Source organism: Dermacentor silvarum, chromosome 3, assembly GCF_013339745.2.
Source record: "Dermacentor silvarum isolate Dsil-2018 chromosome 3, BIME_Dsil_1.4, whole genome shotgun sequence".
NCBI classification, from domain to species: Eukaryota; Metazoa; Arthropoda; class Arachnida; order Ixodida; family Ixodidae; genus Dermacentor; species Dermacentor silvarum.
The window spans coordinates 146,494,590-146,512,514 of record NC_051156.1 but is presented as its reverse complement, the minus strand read 5'-3'; the positions used below and the strand labels follow the sequence as shown (position 1 = coordinate 146,512,514).

The window sequence follows — 17,925 nt, the reverse complement described above, 5'->3', positions numbered from 1 at the left end:
ACTCTTCGGTTGTGCTTAAAAGCACCGGCATTCAAGCTGGCGCGCTTTCATTCCTGTAACATTGAACCGGGCACTTCGCCCGTCGCTGATAAGTTGATGGCCAAATAAAGCCGTATTGTCTTCGCTCCACCGTTGCGCTGTCCTTCCGTCAGACACAACAGTACGCTGCGTTTTTGTGGGAGGACCTTGTTTATAACTTTAAGGTTGTCACCGACTCTAGAGTTCTCGTGTGATGAAATATACACTTGATACACTCTAGATTACCTTTTAAATGGTAAAACATCGTCGTGCGGTGCTTCATGTGAAAGCGTTTTTCAGAGGAAACTTGGGTCCACCTTTCGGATGGTGCCGTCGTATCTCGTTCGGCCTCAATATCAACGAGACCCGTAACTTGTGTTTTATATTATCATTGCAATCCAACACATTTGGCTGTTCTCAGGGCATTTGAGTTGAATAAGTACTGATATGCATGCCAACGCGCCGTGTTTACGGAATCGGCCCGCAAACGCATCCTAGTGTGCTCCCCGTTTACTGCTCCTGCTTTGCGCCGTAACAAATACAAGGTTGTTCACTATGTTCCCAATTTGTGTAAACTGTAGAAATGGTCTGATATCGACCTCGTTTCAGATATAAAAAAGTCACAGAAGTCCGTGGTTAGCTTTACTTAGACTTCGTGTAAAGTAAAAGCAACATGTATAAATTAGTTACAACGATATGAAGCCGACAACGCAGCCAAGGAATAGGGAAATTCAACCGTTCTACAAAACATTCTTGGAGTATTTCTCAAGCTTTATAACTGCTAAAAGGCATGAATTACTTGCGCGTCCACTGAAAAAGCAGGCCTATGCTGCCACATAAAGAAAGCATAAAGCTTCGTGATTTGTGTACACCAGGAATAGCCGTAGCAAATCCAGTTTAAATCTGGGCTCAAGTGAAACCGCTGCCATTTTCTGCAAGCAAATTATGATTGATAAACCTGGCTCACTCGTCATTGGCAAACCAAAGCTCGCGTGTGGGCGGGATTCACATACAATTTTGTAGCGGCCACCCGTACAGTTGAGCTGGGTATTTTCGGTTGAGTGCCATTGCATAGCCTGCGCAATAAATTTTCGTGAAACTGACTGATTCTCATTTTTGCTCTCCACTTGTCCACGTCCTACAATATTTCGGTGCTGCGGTGTCATTGAATCAGACCATGCTCACCATTAGGCCTCTTCGCATAAAATGGCTCCTAAACCCGTATTGCAAATGGCGGTTCCCATTTCACCAAGTCTACAACAACAGCTAACGCGACACACCGTACTTTCCAGGCATGCACGTAAAAAAGAAAAGAAAAAGCCGTTAAACATAGGGGAAAATGTTGCCGACAGCCACTAAACTTAGGTTCAATTTGACGCCGACTTCGGACGAGAAATTCCCGCAGGTGATCAGCGACATCTGGAACACGTTCGCTGCATCACCCTAATACGAGGCCGGCACTATCTGCGCACCCAAATTAAAAGCTGTGAAGGTTGGACTGTAAATCTTATCTTCAAGCGCGTTCCGCTACCACACGCCTGCTCCGGTATGTTTGTCGTTAAATGTTATAGGATCATCTGTAATTCAAATGCGTCCTTGACATTAAGTTTGATGCCTAACTAGCACGAAGTGCAATATATTTGAAACGACGCACTGACGTAAATGCAGTTGGAAAACTTTAGCTTTTCTAAATTCTGATGAAGTACAACGTTTCAAGTTTATTGGCAAAATAGAAGCCGTACTGAGTATGACAGTTGACCTGGATCTGTTTTGCACTTTCACTACCACGTGCTTTGCTCATGACGATCACATCATCTTAGGCTCTTTTACTCCGAAATGACGGTCTCACCCTTACCCTCAGGAGCTCCGTACCTATGTACAGCAGTTTCTTTTCCATTTTTTAAGTGTCCCGCTGAGTTGTATAAAAGGATATTCGTGGTGGTCACTCTACGAGATCGCTGTTGGAGGAGCTTCTACCATCGAAGGATCGAAGACCATGAAAGCCGTAAGTTGCTTGATATTGGTTACTTCTTTTCATCTAGCAACGGTATGTTTAGTAAAGGAAACCATTTAAATAGTTGTGGCTGATACCGCTATTAAGATATTTTGCCCATAAAATATATACAAAAACTTCATATTTGAAGCCTACGAATGCATTCTCTCAAGCCTCTACCGCTGTTTCTAGACGACCAGCAGCAGTGAGTAAAAATTACTTGCGATGAGTGCCGGAAATTAGTTTACTTGTTTATATTAGTTGACTTTGGGTGGTCTCAAGGGACGTTGATTTCCACCAGAGCAATTCACACAGCATGCGAAATTGTGCGATCTAGAAGGGGCATAATTGTCATTGCGCTACTGACCAGAAACGTTTACCATGGCTCGTTTCACATGGCGGAATGTTTTGTAACAAAATTACAATTTCTGAGCGTGCCATCGATACGAGTCCTGCCACCCCTTGAAAGCACTTGAAATAAGGAGCATCACTCGACAGGGCCAGAGTAGTTCATTGATGACGAGGGTCCAACATCAGTGTTTCTGGGACGAAAGCTCCCCTCGTGATGCTTTGTCTGAAGGTAAACAAGCTTCTCACTGATTTTTGCAGTACTTTCTCGTCATTGCCCTGGCCAGTGCGGCCTTTGGCGACAGCGTCGCTACCATCGGCGTGCCAGTAGCCGGCCTGGCAGCCGCACGTTACGTGGCACCCGTTGTGTCTACTGCTGTACACCACGCCCCGACCTTGTCAGAAGCATCGCGTGTGACCAGCTTCGAGACTGCTCGACCGGGAGTACCACACACCGTGGCGAAAGTGTCTAGCTACACACCCGCTGCCATCCACACGGTCCACACCTCGATTCCTACCACCGTGACTGGTGCTGTCCATGTACCGGGTTACACCTACTTGCCACGCTACAGCCATCGCTACGATGCCGGTGTGGCAACCGCTCCCTACGTGTCACCCGTGGCGTCTACTGCCGTGCACCAGGCGCCGACCGTGTCCGAAGCCTCGCGTGTGACCAGCTTCGAAACTGCTCGCCCAGGAGTCCCACACACCGTTGCCAGGGTGTCTAGCTACACTCCCGCTGCCATCCAGACTGTCCACGCCTCGGTTCCTGCCGCAGTGACTGGAGCCGTTCATGTTCCGGGTTACACCTACTTGCCACGCTACAGCCACCGCTACGATGCCGGTGTGGCAACCGCTCCCTACGTGGCACCCGTGGCGTCTACTGCCGTGCACCAGGCGCCGACCGTGTCCGAAGCCTCGCGTGTGACCAGCTTCGAAACTGCTCGCCCGGGAGTCCCACACACCGTTGCCAGGGTGTCTAGCTACACTCCCGCTGCCATCCAGACTGTCCACGCCTCGGTTCCTGCCACAGTGACTGGAGCCGTTGATGTTCCGGGTTACACCTACTTGCCACGCTACAGCCACCGCTACGATGCCGGTGTGGCAACCACTCCCTACGTGGCACCCGTGGTGTCTACTGCCGTGCACCAGGCGCCGACCGTGTCCGAAGCCTCGCGTGTGACCAGCTTCGAAACTGCTCGCCCGGGAGTCCCACACGCCGTGGCCAGGGTGTCCAGCTACACTCCCGCTGCCGTCCAGACTGTTCACACCTCGGTTCCCGCCACGGTGACCGGTGGTGTCCACGTGCCCGGTTACACCTACTTGCCCCGCTACAGCCACCGCGTCGAGCCCCAACCTCTTTCCTACCCTTATACCTATGGTGCAACCCCGTATGGAGTCAGCTATGGACGGAGACCGGACACCGTCGGATATGTTGGTTACACCTAGAAAAGCGAGGTGGGTGTTTTCTTCTGTATGCGTCAAAGAAATAGCTACTGGCTGTGTGTGCTCGCTTAAATTAACATTTGCGATTGAACGTTCCTTAGCTGAAAATGAATATGAGAGTCTTCGACTTACCTCTACTTTACCGGTAAAAATTACATGGACACATACTCTATGCAACCATGCAAACACAATCGCATATGCCGGCTTTGGCTAGAGAAGGTAATGCGCCGTTCTTCGCCCCTTGTACTATTTGGTTGTTTAGTGTTTGTTAATGCTATATAAGCGTCTTCGTCGTAGTCTAGGAAACCTTTTATCTAACATTATACCATAGGGAATCGCTAACATGATTACAGTACGGTGGATAGTTCGGCTGGTTGGTGGGTGAATAAAAGTAAATAGAGTGCTGTGACGACAACCCGCGAAATTCGTGTCCATCTTCCTTCCTGGGTGGTCGAGCTCAACGATCTATTGCTCATCAATATTCTAAAAAAACACAGTAGTGGTAGCGCCTGTTTTGTATTCCTGATGTTCTTGGTGTAAGAGATTTATATTCCACATACAAATACAATGTCACTGATGTTTTGGTTGCATAGCATGGAACGACTGAAAACAATTATCATTAACTTTTATTTGGTGTTTTTTGCGCAGGTACAGCCTGCTGTCCAGATATTTTCATCAAAAAGCTACATTTCAATCGTCTTCGGGAAGAGCTGCTTGAATGTCGAGGCATTCTCAAGACAAGTTTGTAGACAAGAAGTGCTGCCAATGTAATAAATGAATTCGAAATGCTTCCTGAAGAGCGGACTTAGGTATTGTCGTCTCCATGATTGGCCTTGTAGCTCACATTAAACTATGTATTGCGAATGCCAAGAACCACTATGTAGGAACTAAGAAGGGGAGAATAGGACGTTGGCTATGGTTTGTGGTGGATTAGCGAAGCCCTTTAATGTCGATACTCATTACTGTAGTCGAAAATGTACCACGTCATTGTGCATTGTTTGGATGTTTTCAAGCAGTATCCACCGGCTTGCCTAAAACAAAAATTGGGCACCCAAGCATGAATCGTGGCCCATAGGCTGGATTTGTTTTGTAGTTGTTAAGAACGACTGTTGCGTCAGTGTATTTTGAGATGACCCGAGGCCCTTACGACAATTCCTTAAATTCAAGTAGTAAGATGGTTCAAAAGCCGAGTATGCACTGAAATCCCAAGCAAATGTGGCGGTAGAACTACTCCTTTCAGCTGGCAGTGTTATCATTTTCTCTATTTTTGAAATATTACGTTATGAAATGAATCATCACTTTTGTCAAGATTAGTATAAAGTTAAGAAACAGATGTATTCAGTGGTCTGACTGAAGTCGTTGAGAATGTGAGCCAATAATCGTCTATATACATCTCAGTAGAATGAAGAAAGTCACCCATTTGACATGTAGTACAATGTAGAAAACTTCCATCGCCAGCTGCCAAGAACGAACACAGACATACCTGCACGTCAGCTTAGCTGACTGACCATAGGCCTGGAAATCGAGTTACGCTTTAGTTCAGAGTTGGGCAGTTTGCCCAAATTGTGCAACTTTCGACAAGGACATTATCAATTGCCGCGTAATTATCGCATGAATTTTTGGTCGTAAGTTTCGTGAGGGAATGCAAATAGTTCTTTCTGTCCTTTCAGTCATATTGACTTTGTGCCCTTTTTACAGGCAGTCTCTGACCCTTTTAGTTAGGTTTGTCACATCAAAATAGTAACGGTTATAATAATAAAAAGGAAGCGCTGTGGCTGGTGCTATTTTGTAAGGCATAATTAATAATGGTGCAATTAGGTTTGGGCAAGTGTTCGCACTTAGTAATATATATATATATATATATATATATATATATATATATTGTGAATAGAATACATGGTTAAGGATATTGAAAGTTCATTACTAGAGAATAGAGTGTTAAGATGACGACAAGCGAGCTTTGTGTCCATTTGACCTCTTCATGCACCGCCGTCTCAGCGCTCCCTCTAGACATCAATATAGCAGCTATAGATTTTCGTTTGCAAAGCTTATCCCTCTTGTCCAAGAGCTTATATCAGAAATACAAATACAGCGCCACTCATGTGGTGTTTAAATTGTGTGTAAAGACTGACGACAGTTATCTTTGAAATGTTCACGGGCACTTTAATGTGTCAACTGTTATGAAAGCTTTCGGCAACAAATATTTTTTACCCGTGAGCCTACCAGAAGGCGTGGACTGGGGCCTTAGTTCCTTGGGAGTAATAGGTGTTCTCTCTCTCTGTCACCTGTCCCGACACATGTGGCATACACACACGTCAGTGGCAGTTTCGAAGTGCTCATATCCCCAATGCTTTTGGGTGACAGCTCAAGGATGCCCAAAAGTGGACGCAGTGAAATACATGTATCGAAGAAGCCAAGTTACACTTGTGCACACAGTGGCGCCAGCCTTAAAACTGAGCGATTTTAAGGCCATTTATATATTATTAAGGCATCACAGAAGTTTACAAGAGTGGGAGGCTGCTGTAGCCACAGGCGAGGAGCCTTTTCAAAGCTTCGAACGGCCCTCTTTTTTTTTCACATTTTCACGGCATAAGTAGGTGTGTAAAGATTCAAGTGCCCGCAGACGGTTCCTTTTGTACGTTTTTACGAGCACCGAAGCATTGGCTCTTTGGCAGAGCTATTGTTCATATGTGCCTACTAAAATCTTGCAAACATGTGCCAAATGTTTTTTACTTGTGCACAGGTTCCATCAATAACTCAGATGACGTGGCCTTTCGGGCATGTTATTTCAATAACATATTTTACATGTTCGAAGTATTCATGGACAACCACGCAGACTTTTTCAGGGTTTTTACAGAGCTATCTGATTCAGCTCCAGCAATTATGCGGTCAGTCTTGTTCATGTTTTTGTGATGACCGACATTTACTGGTTTTTAAAAGGTTGTGGTACCTTCCGGAAGATGCTGCCATTCACGCCTGAAGTGAAATTGATACCTAACGCGGAGGATCCCCTTCTGAGTGTAAAGAAACGTTGCGGGTACACATATGAAAGCGTCGCTTGTGTATACATAAGTAAACGCTATATATCTTCTTTTTTTTCATTGCTTGAGTAATATTTGGCATTTCCGACACAACTTTCAGTGGTTGGTCGTCCGAGGGAAAGTGCTGAATAGTCGTCTACAAGGTCGGAGGTCATATATGCTCAAGGCCGGCTGATCCGAAAGGCAGATGTTGGAGGGAAACTTGTTTATTTTTCTGAGGAACTTATCTCTACCACAAACTCACACAGAACCACTAACTGCACTGGAACTTTCACCGTATCCTTAGCCGTCACTTCTCGGGTTTCGCAGCCGTTCCATGCAAGGTGACGTTGTCGCTAGGGGCTGGATTTGGCGTTTCTGTGAAGAAGAGGCCGACAATGACATCATTCTCTATAACCAAAATCTTGTGCTCCCTTAATGTCACCTCCAGGCATAATACTTCGTTTTTCTCTTACTATTAATAGGAAATATTATTTACAGTTTTTTGCGAGTGGCTATATTACACACTATCTATAATCTTTATCCCACCGCGTATTCTTTGCAGGCTACGTCAAACCATAGGAGCATAGAAAACGCGTGGTTACAAACATTGCTGCCCTTATAAATCAAAGTTTATACAAAGAACTCGTGAGAAAATTACACTTTTAGGCCGTGATACAAATATCTTTTAGATTATTTAGGGAAAGGAGCAAAACGTAGTGCTCTCACATTTCTTGACAGGTGTGGCGTAGCCGAATGCGCCCAGTCCGTAGCCATAGTTGAGACCATAAGGGCTAAGGCCATGGACGTAGCCGTAGGGCAGTGGGTGGTAGTTGTAGCGGTGGCTGTAGCTGTACCGTGCCGGATAGTAGCCATACGCGTAGGCTGGAGCGTGTTGAAGAACACCGGTCACCGCAGTGGGTACCGAAGCGTGGACAGTATGAACGGCCGTGGCAGCGGGGATGTACGTGGATACCTTGGCCACGGTATGTGGCACTCCTGGCTGGGTAGTCTGGTAGCTGGTCACTCGAGTGGCCTTGGACACGGCTGGAGCATGGTGGACGGTTGTGGACACAGCGGGTACTGCGGCGGCCACGTAAGTCGGTGCCGCGACGACGGAGTGATGGTATGTTGTTGCCACAGCTGCCACCGGCACCGAGTGGGATGGAACGTGTCCGGCGAAGGCCGTGCCAACCATAGCAATGACGAGGAAGAGCTGACAGGGCAAAAATAAAAAAATCGAATGTTAGCGCAGTGACTAGGGGACTGCCCTCAAGTGTCTTGAGGACGCCAAGATTCAGAGAAACCAGTAAGAGTAAGATAACGTTTTTGTTAACACGACTAGAGATAATTCCACACACCTCTCAGTCGACAAGTTCAAGGGTCACTGGATGTTTTTTAACCAATCCTATGAACTATCCCCGTATGCAATTTTAGGAGGCTTGCTAAATACCTCTCACATTTCGACGAATACGGCATTCCAGCAGGCGTCAAATGATTACTCCATCTGACTTACTAAAGTTATAATTGCAATTGAAGAATTAATTGCGCTGAAAGACTGAAATAGACTCCTTCATAACAAAATACTAATGATGAATATCATTAAGCATTTTACTGTATGACGCTTAATTTGACCGACGAACGAAAAAGGCAGAACCAAAACAAGGACGAGGTTGAACTTACGGGGATCATGGTGGTTGATTTGGTGTGATATTGGAGAGTCCGTCAAATGATGAACGTGTGCCATGGAAGTGGTGGATAGCCCTTTATATACCAGCCGAGTGCTGCGATTTGTAAGAATTCGCGGGCGAGACAGACATTGGGGCGGAGACACATATTGCCGTAAACGAAAAAAAAAAAAACCAAGAGGAACAGCTTTAAGTAAGAGAAGTGGGAGACACTCTAGCAAGGCACCAACAGGCAAGCTCCGGCGTTCATTTGTGCAGTTCATTTTTGGGAAAGATGTACAAATAAGCAAACTGCCTCCTCGTCCAAAACCAGTGTCGGCGCTTTTGGAACAAGGGCTGTGCTCTTCGTGTTCAGTGACCGCCGGCAGTGTCTCTGCTAAGGGACAAGGACGCATGGAAATTGGATTTAATAAGACACAGATGGTAATTTATACACTCTGGATGAGTGAGTGGTTGCGGACACAACCGCAGTTCATCCATTATGGGCGATCATAATCGCAATGTGGGCACTCACCGTCTACCTAGAGATTATGTTCGAGGCTTTCGGCGCTCGCTTCTTATCAACCCCATCTTTTCTTATCGACTCCAGCACTCGTCTACTTTTAGCTCACCGCCACTCATCTTTAACACCAGTGCAAAGTGTCTTCAGCTTAATTTATTAATCTATTTTAAAGAGAAACGCTTTAAAGAACCCGTAAAACTAAATATAAAAAATTTGCATCTAAATTCCATGAAACCATAGCGCCTACTTTCAAGACCAGAAGAAAAAACTCGTATCCTAGGACATAACAGAAACTTTCTCTGATACCCTTAAGTGATCTCGCAAGAGTGGTGAGGTGAATAAATACTTTAGGAAATATTAGAAACTGAGTCTGGAGATGTTGCGTGTGGCTTGATCATCGAAACTACAGCACTCTGATATGGGTGCACGTCTCCTTTGTCCGCATTACCCATGATAAAGCCTGGTGTTCAGCCGTTGTGTCGGAGAAAGAAAAAAACTAGATATTTGTTGTTCTTGAACTAAAAACCAATATGAGCAATTATATATTGTCACCCAGCTAGTACAGCTAGAATGGTTGACCAGCAACAGATAGGCAAAAAACACGTCAGCCTTTAATAATGGCTGGACCTCGGAGCGCGCGCGCGCAACCACGAACTTCGTCGTTCTCGCCTCAAGGGGCCAGTGTCACCACGCGCCAACTTATTTCGCGTCATTGCTCCCCTTTCTAAAGCGACCGACCCGGTCGCTTCAAGGGCATGGGGCGAGCAATATGGGCAAGGGTGGCAACATGAAAAAAAAAAAAGAGACATACAGGAATGTACACAATGCTGAAGCGGTTTGTGAGAGTTGCTTATCCCTCGCGTGCGTAGTACGGCTTCATCCGTACTACGTGGACGACTTCAGCACGGGGACGGCGTCGGTTCGAACTAGGGTCAGAGCTTTGAGGAACCACCTCATAGTTCACATCACTGAGCCGGCGTACGACTTCGTAGGGGCCGAAATAGCGGCGCAACAATTTCTCCGAGAGCCCACGGTGTCGGATAGGTGTCCACACCCACACGCGGTCGCCTGGTGAGTACTGGACGTTCCGTCGGGTCCGGTTGTAACGGCAGGCGTCGGTATTCTGCTGGGTGCGGATGCGATTCCGAGCAAGCTGGCGAGCTTCCTCTGCTTTTTCGACGAACTCTTCAGTGGTGTCATTCCTTGTGGTTCCGTGGTCTACCGGGAGCATGGCGTCTAAGGGGGTTGTAACTCGACGTCCGTAAACGAGCTCGAATGGTGTAAACTCGGTGGTCTCTTGCACAGCGGTATTGTAAGCAAACGTCACGTATGCCAAAATTTCATCCCATGTCTTGTGTTCCACATCAATGTACATGGATAGCATGTCGGCCAATGTTCTGTTCAGGCGCTCTGTTAAGCCGTTAGTCTGGGGATGATAGGCTGTGGTCCTTCGGTGGTCAGTATGCGTCAGCGTGACGACTTCTTGCAACAACTCCGCTGTAAACGCTGCCCCGCGATCAGGAATGAGCACAGCGGGTGCACCGTGACGAAGCACGATGTTGTGGACGAAGAAGCTGGCGACTTCAGCAGCAGTTCCCCGCGGCACAGCTTTTGTCTCCGCATAGCGAGTTAAATAATCGGTTGCCACGATTATCCACTTGTTTTGCAAGGAAGACGTGGGGAACGGACCAAGAAGGTCCATTCCCACTTGTTGGAACGGCGCCGGAGGCGGATCCAAAGGCTGAAGGAGGCCGGCAGGCTTGACGGGTGGCACTTTACGCCTCTGACAGTCACGGCACGTTCGCACATAGCGCTGAACCGACGAAAATAGGTGTGGCCAATAGTATTTCTGCCGTATGCGCGCTAATGTCCTCGCGAAGCCTAAGTGGCCGGCACAGGGATCGTCCTGACACGCCTGTAAAACTTCCTCGCGCAGCGCCGTCGGAACGACGAGAAGAAACGTTTCTTGGCTGTTCTCGAAATTTTTCTTGTACAGGACATTGTTCCGCAGGCAGTACGATGTCAATCCACGTGAAAGTGGGCGTGGGACAACAACGTCGGCTCCCTCGAGATGTCGGATGACTGGAAGCAGTTCAGAGTCTGCACGTTGGTAGTCAGCCATGCGCACCACGTCGACGACACCAAGAAACGGCATATCTAGCTCCAAGTCGGAGGGTGTCAAGGGAATAGGAGAACGTGACAAGCAGTCAGCGTCGCTATGCTTACGGCCCGATCTGTAGACAACAGTCATGTCGTATTCCTGGAGGCGGAGGCTCCAACGAGCGAGGCGACCAGACGGGTCTCGTAGATTGGCAAGCCAGCAGAGCGAATGGTGATCACTGATCGCTCGAAATGGCCGGCCGTATAAGTAAGGTCGGAACTTGCTGATGGCCCACACGACTGCTAAACATTCTTTTTCGGTGGTTGAATAATTAGCTTTCGCTTTTGTAAGACTACGGCTCGCGTACGCAATTACACGTTCTGCTCCGTCTTGCCATTGAACCAGAGTAGCCCCGAGTCCTACGTTGCTTGCGTCTGTGTGAATTTCAGTTGCCGCGGTGTCATCAAAATGCGCCAGCACTGGAGCGGATTGAAGGCGTTTGCGCAATTCGGTGAAGGCCTGCTCTTGGTCTTCTGTCCAGGCAAAGGGCACATCTTGTCGCGTCAGTCTCGTGAGAGGTTCAGCAATCCTCGAGAAGCCTTCAACGAAACGGCGGTAGTAAGCGCAAAGGCCCAGGAACCGCTGAACAGCCTTCTTGTCTTTAGGGTGAGGAAACTCGGAAACGGCAGCTAGCTTTTCTGGGTCTGGTCGTACTCCTTGGGAGCTGACCACGTGGCCTAAAAACTTGAGTTCCCGGAAGCCAAAGTAACATTTTTCAGGCTTGATGGTGAGGTTTGCCTTGCGTATTGCGGTAAGGACACTTCGTAGTCGGGTGAGATGTTCATCGAACGTGCTGGAAAACACAACAACGTCATCTAGGTACACTAGACACGTCTGCCACTTTAGTCCGACGAGTACAGTGTCCATCATTCGTTGAAACGTAGCAGGAGCGGAACAGAGACCGAAAGGCAGGACTTTAAATTCGTATAGCCCGTCGGGAGTCACGAAGGTGGTTTTTTCACGGTCACGCTCGTCCACTTCGATTTGCCAGTACCCTGACTTTAGGTCTAACGAAGTAAAGAACTCAGCATGACGCAGACGGTCCAAAGCGTCATCGATCCGTGGCAGGGGGTAAACGTCGCGTTTGGTGACTCGGTTAAGCCGTCTGTAGTCAACGCAGAAGCGGAGCGTGTTGTCTTTCTTTTTTACGAGTACGACAGGCGACGCCCACGGACTTGTTGACGGCTGGATGACGTCATCATTGAGCATTTCTTCAACTTGACGCTTAATCGCCTCCCGCTCCATAGGTGACACGCGGTACGGGTGCTGACGAACAGGCCGCGCCGACTCCTCTGTAACTATCCGGTGTTGCGTAATGGAGGTGCGCTGGACTTTAGATTCTGTGGAAAAACAGCCAGAGAATTCTGTCACTAGGTCCAGTAGCTGATCCTTCTGTGCATCTGCTAAGTCAGCATTGATGTGGACGCGGGTACTCAGGCTGGCGTGAGTTGTTGCATCCGGTGAAGTCACCTGTAACGTGCCCACATCGGAGAAGTCAGCAATGCCCTTCAGAAAGGCCACAGCTGTACCTTGTGGGACGTGCTGATACTCATGGCTGAAGTTTGTCAACAAAACTTGCGAGCACTTATTCTGTATTCGAACAAGGCCTCGGGCGATGCAGATGTGTCTTTCGAGCAACAGCGGGATATTTGCCTCGGCAATACCCTCATAGTCGTCGAATGCGTCGCAGGTTACGAGGGTCAATACGCTACTCCTTGGCGGCACCGTGATGTTCTCGTCGACAATCCTCAAGGCGTTGACATACGTGTCGTCAGTGCTGCTCCCTGCTAAGGCCTGCGCCGTTGAAAACGTTACCAGCGACTTTTGTAAGTTTATGACGGCTCCATTAGCCTGCAGAAAGTCCATTCCCAGAATTAGGTCCCTCGAACAGCTTGGGAGGATAACGAAATCTCCGAGGTACATAAATCCACGAATGCTCACTCGCGCTGTGCATCTTCCTACCGGGGTTAGCAGATGGCCTCCTGCAGTGCGAATCTGCGACCCAGTCCACTCGGTAGAAACTTTCTTCAGCTTGCAGGCAAGGTCCATGCTCATAACTGAGGTGTCCGCTCCAGTGTCGATTAACGCTGTTATTTCTTCGTCGTCTACGGTGACGGGAATGTTCGACGTTATTACCTCTCGCACGGTGTTTGACTGCGTCTGTACGTCTGCGTCGTTCTGTTTTCGTCGTTGTCGTCGTAGTGGAGGATCTTGCGCACAGTCGTCGTCAGCGGCCTCACCTCCGGAGGTCGCTGAACTCAGTTTTCCCGAGCCGCCGGGCTAGGCGAGCGGCGTCTGAGAGCGCCGCGAGAGAAGGCTTGGCTTGGTGATGGTGACCTGTAACGAGCAGGAGACGACGAACGGGGCTCGTGCCATCGTTGATCACCATTGCGACGATTCGCGACGAAACTCTCTATTTCCGGCGGCCGCTCACCAGGTCGTGGACGAGGTGCATTTGGGGCGAATCCTCGGAGCCCCACATGACGATACGGACACATTCTGTAGATGTGCCCGGCTTCGCCACAATGGTAACAAAGGGGCTTGTAGTCAGCGGTGCGCCAGACGTCGCTCTTCCTAGTTCTTGCTTCTGCGATGTGCGGTGTGCTGCGAGGCCTGAAGCTAACGTCCAATTGCTGAGCGGGGTGTACCATGCTATACGCGCTTGAGGGTGGTGGACGACGTACTGCTTCTGCGTAACTCATTTCAGGACGCGGTCTCTGCTGTGGTGCCTCGTACTGTTCAGGAACATGGACGGCCTGTCGGACCTCGGCGCGCACCATTTCCGCAATGGAAGGTTGTCCCACAGAGGCAGCGGTCGTCTGCATCTTCTGCAGTTCCTCCTTGATGACAGCCCTGATGGGTTTTCGCAAGGCGCCGACGTCGTTGCCTAGGGTAACGGCAGAGAGCTCCCTTGAAATCACGGCGTCGCGGTTGTATTGCCTGGCCCGCTGTTGAAGGGCCTTTTCCATGGTGGTGGCTTCGTCGTGGAACTCTGCCACTGTCGTCGGCGGATTTCGAATGAGGCCAGCAAAGATGTCCTCTTTTACGCCGCGCATTAGGTGGCGCACCTTCTTTGCTTCAGTCATAGAGGGGTCCGCACGTCTGAAGAGGCGATTCATGTCTTCGACGTACGCCGTCACTCGCTCATTCGGGCCTTGAATTCTCGACTCCATTGCTAACTCCGCCCTCTCCTTCCTGTCCGCCCTGGCGAAGGCATTGAGGAACTGCCGACGAAATTCTTCCCATGACGTCAGTGTCGCCTCGTGGTTCTCAAACCATATTTTAGCGGAATCTTCAAGAGCGAAGTACACGTAGCGAAGCTTACGCTCGTGTGTCCAGTCGTTGACGTTGGCGACCTGGTCAAAATGGTCAAGCCAGTCGTCGGCGTCCTCTGAAGCACTCCCGTGGAAATGATTCGGCGCCCGGATCTGATTGACGACCACGTGCGATGCTGCAGTAGCGGCAGGAGGTGGTTGGTTCGTCATTCTACTCCGTTCGGGTAGCAAACCGTGCTGTGGCTGGAGTCCTTGGAGACGTCGGCTGGTACGTACGTGCACAGGGGTAAGCTCGGCCGAACTACTCGCCGGGCTTAGGTCTGGGGTGCGCTCCGGAGATCTTAACATCGACCGTACCCCGCACCTCCACCAGAAATGTCACCCAGCTAGTACAGCTAGAATGGTTGACCAGCAACAGATAGGCAAAAAACACGTCAGCCTTTAATAATGGCTGGACCTCGGAGCGCGCGCGCGCAACCACGAACTTCGTCGTTCTCGCCTCAAGGGGCCAGTGTCACCACGCGCCAACTTATTTCGCGTCAATATTAGTCCTCGCCCAGTTGAATATTTGCCGTATGTAGTGAGGCCTCTTATAATTAGCCTGGTCAGGGTGTCCTCGTAGAACAATAATAAGTAATTATCGTACCGCTAAATAGTTTGCTAGCGATGCGCAGTTTGTTTTTCTCTTGGTGTATAGGCAAATCTGCGTGCGTAATAACACAATATTCTGAGGGCAGGCTCTTTTCATTTTTCATTAGCACAAATTAAAGATTCATCGTCGCCCGCCTTAATGATATATTAACGAAAACCTGATTATAGTAAATGTACACACTTGCAGTTAGCTGTGTCTAAAGAACAGTGCGTTAACGTAACTACACCTCATAATCACATCAGAGAGCCCTTGTGTGTGTATTTTATTAACTTTAGAGTTTCAAAGCCCGCGCACAAGATTTATTTATTTATTTATTTATTTATTTATTTATTTATTTAATTTCGATACCCTCAATCGCCGAGGATTTGCAGAGGGCAGGGGGTAACATATAAATAAAGAAAAGAACAGAATGTAACATGCAGCATTATACAGTATTAGCGACAAATTGTAAAAGTGAAATGAAATATAACAGAATGGTACTAAAACAAATATAACTGAACTGAACAGAACAGAAATAAACACATCATGTTATACAATACTAGTGGCAAAATTTGAACGTAACAGAAATTCGTCAAAGGGGGAAAAGAAAACGTGAGAAAAAAAACATAAAAAAGCAAAAGAAATTGCAGGCATCGCGACACATGTAAAAAGAAAGAAAGAAAGAATTGGGGAAGAGAGATACAAGAGATGATTAAGCAGTGCTATCACATTGCAGGTGCCCAGATAAAGAATAGGAAAAAAGAGAATGATCAGGAATGGAAACAATGTCGTCAGGTAGGTCGTTCAAATCGTTTGATGTGTGCGGTATGAAAGAAAAAGGAAATGTGTTTGTTTTGCACAAAATGCCTTTAATTTTGTGTTTATGGTCAAACCGGGGTGATCGATAATTGAGTGGTGTGATAAGCTCGGTACGTAGCGATGAATGATGGAAGACCTTGTGAAAGAGGCAAAGGCGGAAATACTTAAGACGCAGTGACAGAAATGGCAGTGACAGAGATTGTTTCAATGCTGTTATACTTGGTGTATGATGGTAATTAGAAAGAATGAAACGTGCGGCCTTATTTTGATTTAATTCTAGAGACCTAATTAAATTTGCGTGATGAGGGTTCCAGATTGCAGCGGCGTATTCTAACTTCGAGCGCACAAGAGTTTTGTATAAAAGGATTTTAAGAGCATGTGTGGCTTCGCAAAGGCCTGCGCATGCGCTCTAACGTGATACATGCTGCTGCAAGAGGTGGCCTTCGATTGTCACACTGAACTCCACATTACTCGCCATTTAAAGCAAAGCTTATTGTCTAGAGTAATAGTACCATCCTTTTATTCGCTCTGCCTTAAATGGCGGCAAAATGGAGAGCCAAAACAACAACAGAAATTCGTGCTGCAATAGCTGCCTTTTGAAGACCATGGATTTTTTTTCTGTGCCTCATGGCGCACAGTGTCAACCACGGCATTTCTTACACTAAGATTGAGATGACTCAAGAAAAGGTTTGGCTTGTTACTTGCAGAAATAAAGGATTAACGACCGCTACACCCCGACGAACACAAGAGAAAAATAAGTGGGGACATGGACATTACGTTCATGTGACGTTAATGCTTCATCCTTTTGTGTTAGTCTATGCCGCGCTAAATATGTCCAATCAGATTGATGGCTCTCACATTCAGTCGCTAATGACATGCTTTTTTCTTTTCTTGTTGATAGCTCTTTGTATGTCACCATTTGGTCTCCGTATCATGTGGTTTAATTGTCGTTGTTTCTTGTAGCATATAAGTGTGCTACTTTTTTAAAACAAATCTTTCAGAAAGCCAGCGTTCGGTGTTTTGTCTTCATCCTAAGCGGCGTTCCTTAATTAATTTTGCACTCTACCCACAAGCACAAACCTTAATCAATTCGTACACAGCAATTAGGGAAAGGATGTGTTCTTCTGAGTTACTTGTGGTCGCAGGAAGCCGTGAAAAGCTTTTCCTTCCAACCTATTGAAGTGTAATAGCGGTCGAAAATATCCCCACTTCACTTCGGGATCACACGGTATAACACGCTCTCTAACACTTTTTTTTCACGAATTCTTAATATCAAAGGCCTACTTCCAGCACTACCGTAGTTATCTTATCTACTGCAGTTATTATCTACGCGATGGACAGACGAATTTCACACTACTACAGTGCACGCTGCTCACACAGGGTTAACTGACAAGATATTCAAACCCGACAACTGAACATGGCGTCTGTCTCGTTTTGCTACATTGCATTGAAAAACCCGCCTGATGTATCTTTCGGGCTATTATTCCAAAAATTATTGTCACCATTGATGGCAATGTGTTTCAAAATTTTCGTTGTTGCAAAGTACAAAATTTCTCACTGACGCACCACCGCTGGTCAGAAAATATAGAAACTATTGATGACTGTAACTTTGTGTTTTTTCAAGCATGAAATGCTTTTAGTTCCCGTTGTCGGCAACCTTCAAGTGACTTTAAGCCAGAAGCCACAGCGGTTATCCGGACATTCAAAACGAGAACATGCCGGCAAGTTGCGAAAACACGACGAGATTATCCGGGCAACCAGTCAAAACCTAACCAAATGGCATGCGTTTAAATGTCGTACAAGAATCCCTCACGTGACTCAATCCTAGGCACCTAGGGACACGATCGTTTATGGACTTTTGAGAAGGCGCGATGGTGGCGCCAAGCGACGACAGCATGCGACCGCGTGTTCATTCTCGGCGTAATCGTTCTCTGGCCCGCGCCGACCGCGCGTTGTTCTACATTGCGTGTGTGATTGTGCTTGCGTTACTTGTGTATTGGTTGTAGGTTCTGTGTTACTTGGCA

At 47.6% G+C, this 17,925-nt stretch overlaps 2 protein-coding genes across 2 annotated transcripts; one reads left to right on the top strand and one right to left on the bottom strand.

Moving 5' to 3' along the window:
• The first annotated feature begins 2,014 nt into the window (after positions 1–2,014).
• On the top strand, positions 2,015–3,808 carry LOC119444872 (calphotin-like). The gene is made up of 2 exons (XM_037709214.1): positions 2,015–2,023; positions 2,621–3,808. Exons 1-2 carry the CDS (start codon positions 2,015–2,017, stop codon positions 3,806–3,808), a joined length of 1,197 nt encoding a protein of 398 aa, XP_037565142.1.
• A 3,714-nt stretch (positions 3,809–7,522) lies between these two features.
• LOC119444871 (cuticle protein 64-like) lies at positions 7,523–8,023 on the bottom strand. Its single transcript, XM_037709213.1, has one exon. It carries the CDS (start codon positions 8,021–8,023, stop codon positions 7,523–7,525), a length of 501 nt encoding a protein of 166 aa, XP_037565141.1.
• Positions 8,024–17,925: the final 9,902 nt, after the last annotated feature.